We start from the raw sequence: 18097 nt of genomic DNA on the forward strand, positions 1-18097 counted from the left end.
ACAGGTTCCCCCTATCTACATTTGCTTCTCAACTCTTTATCACACCTGATATGTATGCTTGTAAGTCACCTCAAATCCTTCTCCTGAAGGAAAGAAGGAAAGGGAGGACCAGATGTGCATGAGTTAGGGAAGGACAATGCTTCCATAGCTCAGGCCATGGGGCGGGGCCACTCACAGCTCATTGCCAGTGGGCGTGGCCTGGAGGGGCGTGGCACCGAGGGAGCTCCGCCCTGCCGTGTATATCAGGCATTAGTCTCTGACAGTGAGATAAAAATGGTGAATTTAACTAACATTAACTAGTAATAAATACCAGGTTAAAGTTTTATCATATAACCATTTTGGGTCAAAATTCAAGCGTAATCAGGACCTGTATTTACCCATCTACCAACAAGGTTCCATAACGCCTGGCATTTTGTCTAAGTTCCTATAAATAAGTGCAAATTCCCTCAAGAAAAGACAGTGCAGGAGGACTGTCCCTGGGCTGTCAGGGCCACCAGCACGGGAGAAGTGTGGATCAGGCACTGCCTCTCAGCATCTGAAGGGACCTGGGCTGTGGTTCACCTGGTGGCTTGTTTTCCACCTGGGAGTGCAGAGAGGGCCCACCACTTGCCAACTCAACGGACTTTTGGCCACACACTGTCTGCAGTGCAAGAGCTTCAGTGGAGACCATGCTTCACTCCACCCAGGCCCCAGGGATGCCTACAGTTCCAGAATTATCAAAGCAAAAGATGCAATTCATCTACTTTGGCTCAAATGAAAGCCAGGGAGAAATCTATTTCTCTCCAAAAACTGTTCTTAGTGTGGCCATGTCTCGGAGCCAGATTCCATGGCAACAGAGCCTTCAAATGTGACAGAACCAACAGGAAAGCCCGAGACCTCAGCAGATTCCTCTGACCCTCAAGAGTGGTCCCCTTGCTCTGGCAACAAGGCCTAGGATGAGGATTCTTGCAACTCTCTCTGCCTCCGTGGGAGACCATGTGCCCCCAACATGAGCCATGGGCGGCAGCAGGCCAGCCAGTGAAGCAGGGAGCCCATCAACACTTAAGTCCACAGTGGGCATGAAGCCACTTGTCACCAGAGTCAGCCTAGTGCTGCCATTTTTAAGTATTTACAGAAGCCAGGTGGCCCACCTTCTCTATCACAGCCCAACCCTGACAACCAGCTCAGTTGGTTTTCTTTACCATTAGCTCCTGAAACACAGCCAACTGTCACAGTGCAAAGCCACCCCTTGCCCGTGCGTGTCCCCACAGTTCCCGGCACCCCCTTTACTTCTGACTGGCCCTTGGATCTTCCCGTCTTTCTCAGTGGCATCTGACAATCTGACATGCTGTGGGTTGCACTGGTTTGGTACACACAGCTCCAGAGTCCCTGCAGGGGAGGACGGTCTCTTTCCCTTCCAGGTGTACCAGGATGCCGTTTAGGTGGTGAGTGAGTGAGAGGCACAGGGTCCAGACCTATCTGTTTGGCTACCTGAGGACCACATTTTTCACTCCATTGCCCCCTGAACTCACCAGAGGCAGAGAACAAAGTTGAAGGTCGAGCCAGGTCATGGGGGTGGTGGATGGCTCCAAAGAGACTGGGGCCTGGTGGGCGGCTCAGGAACTCAGGCTTCAGTCCGAAGTCCAGCTTGTGTGGGTCTGACTGCATCTGCTTCTGCAGTGGCAAGGGGACAACAGAAGATGACATTCCAAGTGAGTAGTAGGAGAGATTCACTCAGAGCCTGAGACCATGGGAGTGGGCTCTTGGAACGGTCCACACCTGGGCACTGGCCCTGGTGAGGGTCAAGTTTAGGAATGCTGGGAGAACCAGGTGACCCTCATGACCAGAAGCGGGTCCACCTAGGAGGGGTCAGCAGGGACTGCTGCATGGGAGTGCCTGGTTCTCACAGAAGAAGAAGCACGAAGGGCAGGCCTGGAGCCTGGCTAGAGGCTGGCCTGTGGCTATTCGATCAGGGAGGGCAGCCACATCCTGTTCACTCAACTGGTGCCCCTGAGTGGTTTACTATATTGCTGTAAAGGTCCATTTTAGAAAGTTTTAAAATAATAGCATTTTAAAGCTCATTTTATTAGGAATTCTGTGTGAATAATCTGCTGTATAAATTAATTGTTTAATGCCTCTTAGCCATACTCTAATAGATTATAGCACATTAGTAACTGAACATTATGAAGAAATATTTGCATGCCTACAAGCTAATTTTCTAATGATCACTGTTACATATAAAAAAATAAAACAAAAAGCAAGATGAAAGCAAAGTAGGTGTATCAGTTTAACTAATGGGGGTGTTTCTTCTTAGGACTACCCCAATCTCTGGAGAAGGAGGAGGAGGAGGAGGAAGGGGAGGGGGGAGGAGGAGGAGGAAGGGGAGGGGGGAGGAGGAGGAAGGGGAGGGGGGAGGAGGAGGAGGAGGAGGAAGGGGAGGGGGGAGGAGGAGGAAGGGGAGGGGGGAGGAGGAGGAGGAGGAGGAAGGGGAGGGGGGAGGAGGAGGAAGGGGAGGGGGGAGGAGGAGGAGGAGGAGGAAGGGGAGGGGGGAGGAGGAGGAAGGGGAGGGGGGAGGAGGAGGAGGAAGGGGGGGAGGAGGAGGAAGGGGAGGGGGGAGGAGGAGGAAGGGGAGGGGGAGGAGGAAGAAGGGGAGGGGGGAGGAGGAGGAAGGGGAGGGGGAGGAGGAGGAAGGGGAGGGAGGAGGAAGAGGAAGGGAGGGGGGAGGAAGAGGAAGGGGAGGGGGGGGAGGAGGAAGGGGAGGGGGGAGGAGGAAGAAGGGGAGGGGGGGAGGAGGAAGAAGGGGAGGGGGAGGAGGAGGAAGGGGAGGGGGGAGGAGGAGGAAGGGGAGGGGGGAGGAGGAAGGGGAGGGGGGAGGAGGAGGAAGGGGAGGGGGGAGGAGGAGGAAGGGGAGGGGGGAGGAGGAGGAAGGGGAGGGGGGAGGAGGAGGAAGGGGAGGGGGGGAGGAGGATGACGGGGGAGGGGGAGGTGGCAGCTAGTCCAGGTAGTGGCCCATGGAGACCCTCTCCTACTATGAAGTCCTAGCTTCTTTTCTTTTCACCTGCCCACCCTGTTGCTGGCCTTCCAGCTTACCTTCCTCTGAGGCTGTGGGCACTGGCCAGAGGCTTCCTCTAGGCTCTGGCCTCTCTCTGGAGCCGGGTAGCCCTCTCGCCTGCATGGCTTCAAGTCTGCCGGCCTTCTTATTTCTTGACAGCCTTCCTTCTGAGTCAACTCCACACCTCCCAGACAAGCACTGCCCTCCATGTCCCTCACCTCCCATGGCCTGGGAACCTGAGACCTGAGCTGAGCTGCCTTCCCCCTGTTGAGGGCTCCTTCACGGCCCAGCTGCTCTTGCCCCACCCCAGCCCTCCTCCTCCTCCTGCCTGCTACACAACAGAGAAGCTGCGGGAGAGGGTCTCTGCAACAGAGCAGGGGCCCAGGAAGTGGGCTGTCCCTCAGCACCACAGGTCAGAGCCCCCTGGTCCTCGAGAGAGTGACTGACACCTGCTGGGAGCTCGTGCTTAGGAGCAACACCTGGGAAAACAAAGGGAACTTGCGGCCTTGGGCACCACAGATCCTTATTGCAAACGCCTGAGGAGTGAGACAGGGAGAGAGGGGCCCTCTGAGCCCCGCAGTGAGCAGCCCCGAGCCTACTAGGCAGCTCACTAAAGAGCTGAGTAAATGAGCACTGCTGAGCAAGGGGAGGGGACGTCTGCTCAGACCCATAGGGACTGCCATAATGGAGTCCCTCCCTAAAGGAGCAGTGGAGCCCAAACCAAGCCTGATTCACTATCGATCTATAAAAATCTCCTGAGTACCTCCTTTAATTTGGTTGCCAAATTATTCGGTGCTAACATCGCATGGTGTACAGCACAGATCCATTAAACCAACCCAGGTCCATGAAGCCAAACGGAGGCTGGGATTGCCAGCAGTTTGTGGGAGGGGAAGGTGAACAGAGCCATCTCCTGTTCAAGGGTCTTGCTGATTGAATGGGGATAATGAGAGCTGGAGATGTCAGGGGCGTTTCTATGGAGAAGCTGCTACACACAACATCCTTCATCACGTTCAACCAAAGGACAAAAGGAAGACATCTTGTGCCTATAGTTCTGCTGACCATGTCACCCGGAACTAGAAAGCATGAACTAATCAGCAACACCACGAGGTTCCAATTACACTGAGCACAAAAGGAGGGAAAAGTGAGCGGCACTCACTGATATGCGGTCAGCACCAGGGGCAGGTGTCCAAAGCCAAAGCCAAAGGTCTCGCGGAGGTTTGTTCCTCCCTTCTAACTAGGTTCCATCTTTGCTTCTGAACCACTGAACCCTGCCATGTGACTGGCGTGTCCTCCTTGCCTATGGGCCTCAGGCTGACCCTAAATGCTGCCAAGACCTAGTCATGCATGAAGAAGTGGACGGAGAAACCTATGCTAGAATGACCAGCTTGGATGTTTCCCATCATTTTTCCAGGCTGCAAAGACCCAGGCTAAAGTGTGGATGTCAGGTTCCATGTGCCTGAGCCAAGCCCCAGAACCTTGTCACGTTACCACCCGCATGCTCTCTCTCCTCCCTCCTGTACCACAAAGGCTCTGGTCAAGCATTGACCATCTTCATCTGTATGGTGCAAATAAAAAGGACCTGCCTCAGGTGGTCCTGGCAGGTACTGACCATCTCTTAACACCTGGATAGGTCACCAGGAAGACTGACAGATGGTAAGAGCAGGCCCAGCGTGACCTCCAGAAGGGCTAATGTGATCATGCACACTGCCGACGGAGGTTCAGCACCACCATCTCCACATGGGGCATAAATATCATTTCCCCAAACCCAAAAAGGAAGAGAACACGTGGGTTGCTACTGAAAAACAAAACAAAACCATCTTCTGTTGGCTTTCTCAGCCTCTTAAGTGTTCTCCATATTCTAGTTCTTGCTCACTATAATTAAAACCTTTATTTCAGGATTTAAACCATATTTAAACCCTTTGGATCTTACTATTTAAGTAAGATGACAAATTTATCAAAAGGAAAGATGCACCAGGGAGCTACCAGTTTGCTTTTGTTCTGTGATTCTGCTGGAGGTTTCCCTCGTTAAGGTTCTCAGATGGGCTTCCCGAGGGACCTCTCCCTGCCTCTGGTCTTCAGACCCTGTTTTGAATACTCCTACTCAGGTGCTCCTGGGCAGATCACGTGCTCGCACCCAGCTCCCCCCCCACCTCTCCCCCCATCTCCCCCCCCCCCCGCCCCGTGAACCAGGAAGGTCAGACTGACCTTGACTTTCTGTTGGTGGTGGTAAATCTGCCAGGCGATGTGAACATGCATAGCACACCACTTCCCTGGTTTCTGGAACAAGAAAGAGCAAAGTGGTCAGAAGGAGACGTTTCAGGGAAACCGCCTGCAAATCCCCCGAGCTCTCAGCAGATTCTGGCTGCAGAGACTTTTTTCATGAAACAAGAGAGCTTTGTGCCTCCAAGAGCCTCCCGTCAGCAACCCTGCCGGGCCCAGCCACCAGGGAGCCATAATCGCTCTCCCCCTCTTCCTGGGGCCCAGACATCGGCCACCACTCAGGAAGCCATACTTGACAAGGACCCCCAGTTACCAAGGACAAGATGGGAAAAGCCTGAATCCCACTTTGTGCCTCTTCTTTCTTTTCTGGTGCCAGCTGGCAGACCTGGTGAAGTCCTACTTAACAAATGTGGCTATGCTATAATGCAAATCAGCTGTTCACAAGGGCTAATTAGGGAGCATCGGAATCAAATCAAAACAAGAAAGGGCACAGGACCTGTCATAACCTCCCCAATGCTTCTTTAACCCCCAAAGAGGGGCAATGGAATCCATCCCACTTCTGTTGAAGTCCAGTGACCCCATATGCTTCATTAAGAGCTGACCACTCATTCATGCTGGGACACTGTTCATGTCTAAGAGAAGGGGAGGGGAGGGGAGGGGAGGGGAAGGCATTCCTTCCTCCCTACTCTCCAGGCTTCTGCAATACCAAATCCCTCCTCCACCCCTGGAGGAGTGCAGATCAATTTGCATCTCCCAAATCATTCCTTGGTTTCTGAGCAGTGGGGTGATGGCAAGTGCCTCTCTTCTGCCACTTGGGGCAGGGACCACCTCTTTCTGCCTCCTGCCAAGCAATCTCCTCTTAAGCCTAGAGTGCATGCGCAGTAACTACTGGACAGAAGGAAAGAACTCCATTCTGCACTGGCAAAGGACAGAAGCTTCAGGTTTCTGTAGTAGGGAGCTGTTCTTGAAATACAGACTCAGGACTTTTCTCCTGTCATGGACTGACAGGTTGTTTGACATCACAAGTACCACACTGCCTCACCTAAGTGAGGACACAGACCTCCTGTTCCCTTTGGAGAAGGTGGATTATCTGAGAGTATGCACCAGAAATGGGTGGGGACCGCAGGAAGGCTACTGCCCATTATCTACCACTCAGACAGGCATGGGGAAGTTGGCATTCACAGAGGGGCCATCTGCTGGCCAGGCACCAGACCTCAGGCCATTCTGCTTTAAACGACGTTAACAACCAATGCTCACAGTATCCTTTCCCACACCACAGAAACAGGTCAAGTGGCTACGAAAGTCAATAGCACCTCGTGCTGAACCAGGGAGCCACAGCAGAGCACACCCATCCAGGTAAGTATGCGTTTCCTGAAAGACACTGACTGCAGCCTGTTGCTCAAGTCTTCCTCCCTGAGATCCAATCAGACTTTCTACCAGACCCGCTCACACCGGAATCGGAATCGGACTCGGCTCTACCAGTTACATAAATAAGAAGCCCGTGGCATGGCTTCCTTCACTGCCCGAAGCAAAACAACTCGGTCACTTGCATCACACAGGACCTGAAAACCCAACCACCGTGCCACAGCCTGCTGGGTAGGCTGGCTACAGACTTGCGTTTCCAACCCACAGGGAGTCAAACAGAGGTTGCAAAACAGTGCTAGAAGAGGCTTTCTTACCCTTAACATAGGTCTGAAAGGATCTGTCAACTGTGAAGAGAAAATGACAACTTGGTTACACGCCTGTCACTCAAACAATTGCTCTAATTAACAAATTTGTAGTGCTTCATTAGGAGGGGAAATTAAAATGTTAGAATTTTACTTTTAAATGAAGCCCTTTTGGAGAATAATTAACCCATTTTCACACTATCAAAAGTGCCAAGTGTCCCCTCCCCCACTGACATCACCGTCGACAAGCCCCGTACAAGTTTAATCAATAGCAGCGTGCCCTGGGCAGCCTGGCCCTGGTGCTGCCTAGCCTGAGGTTCCCGGGGGGCAGCCCTTCCACACCACACCGAGGGTGCGGGGGAGAGCAGGCTGAAGAGGCAGACTCAGGATCAATGCTGAGGGGACGCGTGGGCCAGCCTTTCTTCACCAAGAGTCACCGTGGGGGTGGCGGCTCTCAGGACCTTCAGCCCGTCTACCTAGCTCCCGCCATCAGCTCCAGCTGCCCTTACCCAGGGAGGAGACGGCACTGGGATGGCAATCGTTCTCTCACATTTACTATAAAGATAAATGACCACTGTCGAGACAAGATTGTACCTCCTGTGGAACTTCAAGTTCTTCTTTGGGAGTAGGTGCAGTGTAGACCATTAATAAATGACATAACCAAAACATCATGGATATTTTACTCAGCTCTAGAGCACAGGGGATCCTGGCCACATTAAAAGCAGAGGGCCAGGGGAGCCATGGGGTCTGGGATGTCCTGACCTCGGGTAGCGGGTGGCGGGGGCTGATGTCCAGCAGGAGAAGCACTCAGTGCTTGTCTATCCAGAGCACCCACAGCAACATAAGGATTTGCAGACATAAAGGCTTGGTCAAGGAGGAACTGGAGAAGCCACAGTGTCCACTTTCTAGGCTCAGATCACAAGCCCGTCCCCCTCCTTTTGCTGGGAAGTCAGCCTTCCGGTGTCACTCACAGGGCAGGAGAGAGTGTCTTCCAGGAGGAACTGGCACTCTCTTGCACAGGTGGGAAGAGTCCCTTCCCTGAGAGCAGCTCTCTCAAAGGAGATAGGAGGGTCGTGCACAGGACCTGTCCCCTGCACACACCCGGGTTACCTGAGACCAAGCCTGACTTGGCACGTACCCGCGGGTCCTTCTGAAGTAAAGTGTGTGGGACTGTCCCGGGCCGAGCAGCAACATCGATAGGGTTGGAAGTCTACAAATTAATTAGACCACAGCTTAGGAAGCACAAAACACGGGACATGAAGCAAAACCTTTCCTCCTTCTAAATGAAGAAGTGAGACTTCATCTGTTTCATTCTAAATCACAGACTCATTTTTCTCAGTGAGCACATGAGCCTGTACAGGGCTGCTCCCTGTTTTCTCCAGCGCTCTGACCAGAGGCAGCTCTCTCCCATGTCATCTAAAGCAGAGAGGTGGCCTCCAGCACCCGTCACCACAGTGGAAGCCACAGGGACCAAACAGGGCAGCCACACATGGAGAGGCTGGCCCGGACGCCTCCTTCCCAGGTGGCCCAGCTCTGGCTGGCCGCCTCTCTGCCCCCTCCAGACGTTCCAGGAGATGCTCAAGTGAACACTGCCATCGTTTGCAGTGTCAGGTGCTTCTCATCAGAAGAGTTGACAGCACTGCGCAGACATTAAGCCAACGCTCCACGTTTTAACTGGCAGACAATAACAAGAAATTACACTCAGTAATGACTCATTAGCGGTGGTGGAAATGGGACAAGAGAACCCAACATAGGGACCACACAGACGCAGTATCAAATTCTGCCTGTGTCTCCCTTATCCTACCTCCCTTCTTACACACCACTCATAATATTAACCTATCTGTAGGCTTTTGTCCTTTGAATGAACAACAACCAAAAGCCTACTTCGGGCACAGTCATTATGGTCTTGTGGGAGAAGGATTTTAAAACTATGTAACACCAATTATTTAGGAAATCACAACCTCCAGGACACCCTCCCCCCAACACACACACACCAGAAGTTAACTGTGTGGAAAAGGAGCTCAAGTTCAGGCACCAGGCTCGCCTCCCTGGTGAAGGGGGAAGGAATGAAAGGAAAGCAATCAGCTGCGGCACAACCAACAATTAAGCTGGAGTTGTTAACAGCCTGATTTGCATACATATGAAGAACTCCACTAATGAACTGCAATCTACATATTCAATCAGGAAGGTGGCCTGGAAAGGCCTATTTCCACACCAGCAGAGGCTCTCTCCTGCCCAGATGCAGTTTTCTGTGTGATTGGATAATTGTGAGTGAGGGAAATAGTCTAATTTATTAAATGACCTACCAGTCTGTTTGGGGATGCACTAGAGATTTGTCCCAACCTAGAAGGGACGGACCAGGGTCTGAGGGAGCAGTAAAGAGCAGGCTCGGGGAAGGAGTTGAAGACCGCCTTCTTCGATCTCCAGATAGGAGGCACTTGGCTGAGCCACTGTAGAGCCCTCTGTACGTGTGACCTCGCATGTCAGGAGCACTCATTGCAAGGGGACGAGGCCTGGAGGGCAGCCACCCCACCCCAGGGCCTCTGTCCTCCTCTCCAGGTGTAATAGTCTTGGGCAAAACAGCAGGTGCCCATCCTGGGAGGCTGGCCCCACCCTGGTGCTCACCTCAGAAATGGGATGGAGAGGAAAAGAAAATCACATACCACAGAAAACCTCGCCTGAAAAATGTGAGAATGTTTTGCCACTAGAAGATGCGTCACTTTGGTAAGAGAGTAAAATGGGCTGCAGTTGATTTTAAACATGCATGTCCTGAAAGTCCCTCTCAAAAATGTTTGTGACCTTGGCAGTTTGAACTTTGAGAGCCAGTGGTAGGAGAAGCAAAGAACCAGGAGGCCAGAAGTTCGGCCTCCGCTCCAGCAGACCCGCCTGCCCAGCTGGGGCTGCGGAGGACAGGGCGGGCCAGGAGGGGAATCTCCCCGATACAACAACACAGACTGCTGCACCCCTGGGACTTCAGTCCAGCCTCTTCCTTGGAAAACTGACAGGCCCAGCCTCCCATCTCTGCCTCAAAAGTCAGCTGGTCTCAGAGGTCATGGCTCCCTGGACAGAAGCCCATGCTCGTGGTGGCATCTTCCACAGGGGACAGAGAAGCTCAGCTGAGATCACGTGGGAGTACCAACTGAAGCCTCAATTTTTGCTGAGGCTTAAAACTAAATGGACTAGAAAAAAATCCTCTCACTCTAATCCCCGGGTCACTTAGGCTCTGAGAAGTCAGTCACTGTGCAGGAAGAAGGGGCAGACCCCCTCGTGCCCAGCAAGACACACCCCTGGGTCTTCCCTGTGCCCTCCTTACCTTGGGCTGAAATGCTCCTTGTAGTGAACCAAAAGGGCCCGTGGGTGGGATCATGGGGGGGATGCCCGACACTGCAGGAGGGTAGGAGTGGAAGAGCTGCGGCCAGAGACGAGAGGAGAAAACGGCTTTAGTCGAAGGCAGGTGACATGTTCACATTCCCCTCCCACAGAAAGACACCAACAGGAGCGAGCCAGGCAACTCAGCCAGGTGCCACTAGTGAAGAACCAGGATGGGGAGGGTGATCACACAGATGCACACGAATGTCTGATTTAAAAGTAGTTCAGAATCAATCAGCCAACAAATGGTGTCCCAGATGAGAACGCCATTAGAAAGGGAGCTTTCTAATTATTAATTGGTGAATCACAATCGAGCCCTAAATGGGTAGAGGTTTCAATGCATACCCAAACCAGGAGGGATGCTGGGCTGATAAAATGCCCAGAAAATCACAAGTTAATTAGAAAAAAGAAAAAGGAAAGAAAAAGAAGCAGTTCCTCATGAGTGCCAGGATTTTATACCATTAAAACTCAATTAGTGCTTTTAGATTTTTAATAGTTTGAGGAAATGAGAACATATTCACAATCCTTGCTTCATTAGGTTGTTCTAGAAGTGGCAGTTCCAGAGGACAATTTAATTCTCTCATCTAAAATGATGACAAATATTTGTGGAAGGGTAAAATAAAATGACTCAGTTTAAACTTTAAATAGAGCTGCCAGTTCTCCTAAAAGGTAGATTACAGAAGCCTGGGAATATTATCCCATGTAACAAATAACATGTGGGGCTCCCCCAGGACTGCTGGGCCCGCATGCAGAGCTCAGAGCCATTCTCACTCTCAGCTCTCCTGGAACTTGGAGCTCTTTGGGATTAACACAAGGCCCTGATTCTTAGGGCCAGCTTTGAATCGTGTCTGCTGCTCAATAGACAAGCTCACTGGAGGTCATGCAAGCCAAGCTGTTGATGTGTGGGTCTGACCACCTGATGACAGGAAAAGCATGATTTTGAGTGAAAAATATAAATTTTCTTGACTCATTAGCATACAAAAGACATAACTGGAGGAAAAATGTACAGCAATACAGGGAGATGATGTGAGCACATCTTTCCTGCCTTTGGAAATTGTATTACCTCTGAGGTTCTACACCTCTGGGTCCGTTCACTTTGACCAAACCATCATGTGGATATTTAAGTGACACACCAACTCACAGTTGTGTCACATGTCACAGTATGACAATGCACCTTCCCAATAAGGCCCTCACACCAGCTGCTCTGGCAGGGACTGAGACCCACACATCTCTTTCAGGCCGACTCCAGTTGCTCTCTCCAGTGGTGCCCAGAGGTGTCAGACTCATTGGTCCTGAACTGAACCCACTTACACAGGGACTGTGCAAGGGTGCCCCCTTCAGAACTCCTTTCAAGTCCAAGACTGGGTTTTAGATTCTTGAGCACGGCCTCTGCCGTCCGCCTGTAGCGTCCTGATTCCAAGGCAAGAGGGACTAAGCACTTCCTATATCACCCTGTAACTGGCCGTGTGAGGACCCCCCAGGGCCCTGTAGGAAGAAAGTGGAGTGACCAACACCCTCCACCAGAAACTTGTCCAGGTGGGCAGTTCCCTTCACGTTCACAGTGAAACCCAATGCTCTTCCCACTTCCTTTGCTCTGTCCCACTGCTGACCACTAGAAAATAAATATAGCTGAAGACTGTCCCGGCTGGAGAACCAGAGGTCGTGGACACTTTCCAAAGTCCAGACCCCTAGGCTGCCTCGCCAGCCCCAGCCTAGGCATCTCCGTGGAGTGTGCCCACGGAGCATGGAGCGTGGCTTCAGGCTGCCAACCTGAGCCGCCTCCTGGGCACACTGAGCTCCACAGAAACCATTCTGTGTGCTGGTTCCTCATTAAATCAGCAAGACACAGAGCAAGGCAAAGTGGCACCACTCATGGGCAGGTCCCAAGAGGGACCCAGGCCTACTGGGTCCTGAATGTCCATCTGAAAACCTTTCTGCATCAGTGCTGAGCAACACAGGTGGCCCACGTGGTGGGTGCAAGGCCCTCATATGCACCTTTCCTTACTGAAGAGGCCTCACGTCACTTCTGAGTGGCTCCAGAGTAAGTGATTCTTAATTGATTTCTAATATTTCCTAGTCTTGATTTCTCAGCTATGCTCTTGACTAATAAAGTGCCTAATTATCTATTTAAAGTATGAATGAATTCAGTCTTTGCTGATCTGCTGAGCAACATTTCCACCAAAATGAGAACACAATCTAAGAATCAAAATGGGAATAGCTGTAAATGATGAATCAACATGGCTACAAGCAATTATGACTTTTCCTTTTTTCTGGATTCACTTACAAATTATAAAGAAAAGAAAAACCATTGAGCAAATAAACTTGCAAATTTTCAGATAAAAATGATGCAGTATTCACCCCATAATCAAAATATCACAATCAAGTATTCAAGGTCTTTGTATAGAGAAGCTCTTGTCTTCTACATCAATGATCAAATAACGGGTTGGTACCAATTTAAGTTCTGGAATGTATACTTAAGATTGCATAAAACTGCATCTTTTAAGCAATGAAGAATTGAGCTTAAGGAGAAAAGGTGCATTCGTTTTAATGTTAAGGCTTTCTTTAATTAAATAATATTTTAATTGTGAAATGAAAATACACTCAGGAGAACAGTATCAGCCATGTGGAAGAGGGTTCTGTATTTAGTCTCAAGTAAATAAAAATGTACTTTTTGAAGAGTTATGAGTCAAAAGAATGAGGGACTTTGTTCAGAGGGAACAGTCAGGCTGAGGTCCCTCTGTGGCTGGCTTTCCGCCTGTGGCTGAGGTCCTGTGGCCTCGGGCTCTGCTGCAGCAAGGGCTGCAAAGCTTACACCCCCAGGCAGGGCAGGTTCTGGCTCCCAGGGGGCTGTCCTGGCTGTGCTTATGATCTTTTGACTCTGAAGATGATACTGCATCTTTACCAAAAGCAAGACGCCACAAAAGCAAGCATCCACAGGGACGAGCAGCAGCGGGCACACTGGCGCGGTGACGGGAAGGCCGCTGGCCGTGTACTGACTAGGGGAGAGCGCACGCACGGAAAGCAGGCACATTCAACGTGTAGCAGGGAATGCAACTCACACTGTGCCGGTAGAAGGGGTCAACTTTTGTAGGGTATTTGTCAAACTGTAAAGGGATCAAAGCAAAAACTAGTTACTTCATCTGCCTTTGGTTCACTGTTCAGTGGAGGCAGCCTACAGCTTCTGTGTCACTGAGACATCACCAGACTCTGCAACCTCACTGGATAGGAGCCACCTGAGCTCCTGAGCCTCTGGCAACCCTGAGTCCAGTCTGCCCACGCGGCGCGGTGTCTTGGGCCCTGGTCGGCTGGTGGTTCCTCTCTTTCTACTCTGCGCTCAGAGGCTGACACAGTGAACACCCAAACTGGAGAGGACAGGTACCTCCAAATCCATCCAGAGAGCCGAGCACGGGGCCTGGCCTCCCAGGGTCCCTCCACTTGGTCTTCTCCTTGCCAGAAGAACTGCAGATCTGCCGTTCTCTGAAGTCCATGTCACCCACACAGAGCACTTGGGCTGGGTCTTCTGAACCCATCAGGAGGACTCATCACCCCGCCCTCATGCCTGTCTTCCTCCAGGATGTTAAGACCTCAGATTGACTCACTGGTGGACCAGCTCACACAGGCCAGCATGATATTTTCTTAAACCATTAGGCCCTTAAACACATGGCTGTTGGCCAGGGCTCAGTGGTGGGCTCGCCTAGCACATATGAGGCACTGGGTTTGATCCTCAGCACCACATAGAAAACAAATAAATAAATTAAAGGTATTGTGTCCAGCTACAACTAAAAAGGAATTTAAACAAATAAATAACTGTTGAGAAATGCAGTTCTCTCAGAAAAAAAAGACACAGAACTTGCTATAGGACTTTTTTTTGTGGGGGGGGGGCGGGGGTGGTGGGATGGTGAAAAGGCCTCATCTTTAATATTCCCCTAAATAAAACTTGTAGAACAAACTTTAAAAATATATGTTAAGAAAAATAAGTTGAGCCAGTGGGTGAGAAGGCGCAGAGGTGGATGAGAGGACCCTCCGTGAATTCCCATCTGCTCTCCTGGGCCTGATGGACTCTCCTCTTCAGGGTTTCAACCAGGCCCTTCTCTAAACACTGGAAATAAGTGACAACTGAGGTAGAACTCTACTAGGGCATTTAAAGATTTAAAGAAGCCTGTCTGAGACCATCCGTTTCAGTTCCCAGTTCCCTGGGTACATGGCAATGCCCACACACCTCCAGGCTCAGGGCTCAGCCTCTGAATGTCACCCCACACAGGGCAGGCAGCTGGCCCCAGTGGCTGTTCCTCCACTTGTCCCCTCCCTCCTGGTGCTGTGAGCACCTGTTCGTCAGCACCTGGTTCACACTGCTGTCAGGCCGCGATGCCAGGTGCCCAGAGAAGGAAGGCCACTAGCAGGTGGACCCAGCACTGGCAAATGCGTGCAGCGGGCACCTGGGTAAGGCGCAGGACACTGCCCCTCGAAGGCCACCTGGCCTCAGGGCCCACGCCCGTGCCAGCCCCACCCTCCTGCACACAGAAGAGAGTGGGCTCTACTTATCCTCACATTTCTGCCTGGGGTACGCACCATGGGAGGTGCTGGCGTCGGCATGATGGCGGTGGGTGGGATGGCGTGGGGGAAGGGTGTGAAGGTGTGCTGGTGCGTGTGCTGGTGCGTGTGCTGGTGCTGGTGCTGGTGCTGGTGGAACTCGGTCCGCAGGTAGGGCGGGGGGCCCAGGGAGGCCCCTCGGTCGGCGCTCTGAGAGGCCAGAAAACGCGTGTTCAGTTCCTGCCGCAAGATGTCTTGCTCTGGAAAAGAAGAAGAGGGAGATGTCGGCACCTTTTCCTTCCGAACGGGACATCTAGGTGCTTTAGCATGGAGGGTGCAGGGCTGAGGACCCAGCCCCCGGGGCCTGGGACAGAGGGGACAACCTCAGGCCCGCCATAGCCTGGGGCTGCTCTCAACTAACACCTGGGCCTGGGGACCAGCTGCACAGCTCAGCAGGTCAGTTCCCCATCCACACGACTGGGATGGCCCTCTGGCCTCCTTGGGTCATTTGGAGGTGGGGATAACAGGGGGGACGCCTGCCAGCCATGAATGCAGCAGGCTCCCCGGCTGGCCTCAGGGCAGACACATAGCGACGAAGAGCAGTACTGGGACCCTGGCCCGTGATACAGGTGAGGGGAGAAGGACCCCATCTCCCACCAGGTCATCCCTAAATTCTGGGATGCATCATCATAAAAGTGCATCTCTTCTTCCCAGGAAGGTGGACGCCCTCAGGCCAGGCCCATGCCCCAGGACACGGCCTGAGATGCTGGAGAGAAGCAGGTGCGGACCTGGCAGGCTGTGGCCGCTCTGCTGAGCCAGGGTGCCTGCCGGGCCTCACCCCTCAGGCCTCCTTTCCCACACCCCCCTCCCAGGGCATGGTTGTTTAAGTGCGCCCGGCCTGGCGATGAGGGACGGCAGGGACAGCAGTGAGGTCCCTGCGCCCACCCGGCCATCCTACCTGAGTAAGTGCTCCCGGCAGGGTGTCCGGGGACCTGCAGACTCCCTGACGTCAGCGGTGGTGGCGGAGGCAAAGCAGTGGGCGGGGCAAACATATTGGGGTGATGCGCGTGAGCGGGGGCCTGGAGGGCGGGGGTGAAGCTGTGCAGGGGGCTGTGGCTGGGCAGGGAGAGGGGGAACGGGGAGGCCGAGGGGTGGTGGGAGAGGTGTGGGGCGGCGGGCTGAGTCTTGGCTGGAGTGCTGCTCCTGCTGCTGCTGTGGAGCAAAGGGAGAAACAGGCGCAGGTGAGCATCTGCGTCCCCACTGCCCTCCCTCCCCTGGGCCTCTCTCTCCCCACCACACAGCCCGGCAGAGACCACTGCCCAGCGCCACGCACAGGGCTGTCCAGGCAGTTCTCTGCTGAGATAGCCCCCCTCGCTCCTGTGGCCAGGCCTGCCCTGCTCTGTCTCCTGCCGCCCCCACCCTCCTCGCCACACTTCCTGCAAAGCAGCCAAGGAACAAAACGGAACAGAACCACCACGTGGGTCCCCCCTGTCTGCTACCGTAACCCCAGGACCACAGGAAGAGGTGGGCCAGGTCTTGTGCCACAGGAGTGGCCCCGGGTTAGGAGCTGGCCCAGCCCTGGGAGGAACCTGCCTGCTTAGGTCTGTTCTTCACCTGTCCCTGACCCCACCAGGCTTCTAAAAGGAAAACAATAACAAGCACAAGTCTCAGGAGCCCACAGGGCTCAGGATCACCCTGGACGGCCCCTCGTAGACCAACCAGGAGGACCTGGCTCTCCCCACTGGTTTCTTCTCTGACTCACAAATGAGGAAGCAAATCCCACTGAAAAAATGCTCAACCCAGCACTGGTCTCAGTCTCCTGGGCCTGAGGAGACAACCCTCCCGCGATACCCCTTCTCTCCTCTGAGTTTCCACCTTCAGGGCCCTCGGAGGCACCTTGGACTCCACTCCCTGGCGCATACCTTCAACCGCTTCTTCTTCTTTCATCTTTTGAGATGGGGTCTTTCTATGTGCCCTAGGCTGGTCTCCAGCTCCTGGGCTCAAGCCACCCTCCGGCCTCAGGAGCTGGGACTATAGGCGCATGGCATGGGCCTGGCCACCTGTTGGGTAAGCACCTCTCCTTCCTGCCTCTGTCCTCCAGGAGATCCTGGATAGTTCACTCCTGTGTAGTGTCAACGGCCAACCCAACCGGCTTTCACCCAACAGTCCCTGTCCCTATCTCCTCGCCTCCCAGAGAAAACAAGGACAGTTCTCAATCAGGCCACCTATCTCCTAGGAAGCCCTCACCCACACTCTCTGACCATCCAGCAAAGGTGGCCGGCGGGCAGAGAGCAGGTTGGCTCACCTTAAACTGTTGAGGCTCAGGCTGCTGCTGTAGGCTGACAGGGGCTGGGGCAGGCCCTGGGATGAGGGGTGGGCCTGCACAGCAGGAAGGTGCTGGTGGAGCAGCTGAGTGGGGGACGGTGGCCTGGGTGGCCGCTGCACCTGAGGCTGTGGGGCGGGCTGCAGTGGGGCCTCCGGGGGGCCCTGTGGGGGCTGTGTACTTGGAGGAAGGGCTGTTGGTGGGGCCTCTGTGCGTGGCACCAAGTCAGGGTCCGGAGAAGGGGCTCGGAGCTGGGGCTCCGCCTGGGGCTGGGGCAGCGGCTGCGGGACCTGAGGGCAGGGGTCCTTAAGCACCACAGGCTCAAAGGCGGGCTCTTTGCAACAGTCTTGGCTCTTCTCCTGGCTTCTCTCTAGACCTGATATCTTGGGGACAATCGGCCCTGCATCCTGGCTGTCATGTTCGGGCAGCGCGCCAACACCTAACTCCGAATCTGTATGGAGGAGAGCAAAGAGAAGACACAGAATGACACAGGAGCATGGCACCAGGGGAGCGAGCTCCAGCCTGCAGGCACAGCCAGCAGCCACCTACCACCCTTCCTGGGAAGAAGGGTGCGCTGGCTGGGGATCCCACAGCTGGTGGTCTGCAAACCAGGGTTCCCTGTCCCCAGTCTTTGCAAAGACTTTCTGAAGCACACTTAGGAAATTATAGCCCACAAGTTGATTTTTCCCTTTAAAAACAAATGCAATTCCTGAATGAGAAGTGTTTTCAATAGCGAATGAAGCAAATGTTACTTAACAACAAACAGATGTTTCTTATTGGCCTTTCCCCCTCCCCCTTTGCATTGTGACTGAGGAGGCGCACTTGACATTCTTAGAGCAACAAGTTCTTGTTCAGCAAGTGCCAAACTTCCAGGCAAAAGTCAGGCCTCCTGATGTGCCCCAGCCAGCCCAGGGATATCTGAGATCAAACATGCAAACGCAAATTTAAATCAAGCGT

At 53.2% G+C, this 18097-nt stretch overlaps 1 protein-coding gene across 4 annotated transcripts in view; it reads right to left on the bottom strand.

The window, feature by feature from the left end:
• The window catches only part of AUTS2 (activator of transcription and developmental regulator AUTS2), a 1127114-nt gene that overhangs the window by 7204 nt on the left and 1101813 nt on the right, over positions 1 to 18097 (bottom strand). Inside the window, exons 7-15 of one of the 4 annotated variants that reach the window (XM_081300095.1) lie at positions 17123 to 17591; positions 15776 to 16026; positions 14836 to 15077; positions 13347 to 13391; positions 10232 to 10327; positions 8057 to 8128; positions 6931 to 6960; positions 5237 to 5308; positions 1512 to 1653 (exon numbers count right to left, since the gene is read on the bottom strand). In XM_081300095.1, the coding sequence (XP_081156221.1) occupies positions 1512 to 1653; positions 5237 to 5308; positions 6931 to 6960; positions 8057 to 8128; positions 10232 to 10327; positions 13347 to 13391; positions 14836 to 15077; positions 15776 to 16026; positions 17123 to 17591 (1419 nt within the window). Of the gene's footprint in view, positions 1 to 1511; positions 1654 to 5236; positions 5309 to 6930; positions 6961 to 8056; positions 8129 to 10231; positions 10328 to 13346; positions 13392 to 14835; positions 15078 to 15775; positions 16030 to 17122; positions 17592 to 18097 lie in introns of all 4 variants that reach the window. The other 3 variants (XM_081300097.1, XM_081300094.1, XM_081300096.1) reach the window with 3 other exon arrangements.

The sequence above is a fragment of the Spermophilus citellus genome (assembly GCF_964194105.1).
Source record: "Spermophilus citellus genome assembly, chromosome: 6".
NCBI lineage: Eukaryota > Metazoa > Chordata > Mammalia > Rodentia > Sciuridae > Spermophilus > Spermophilus citellus.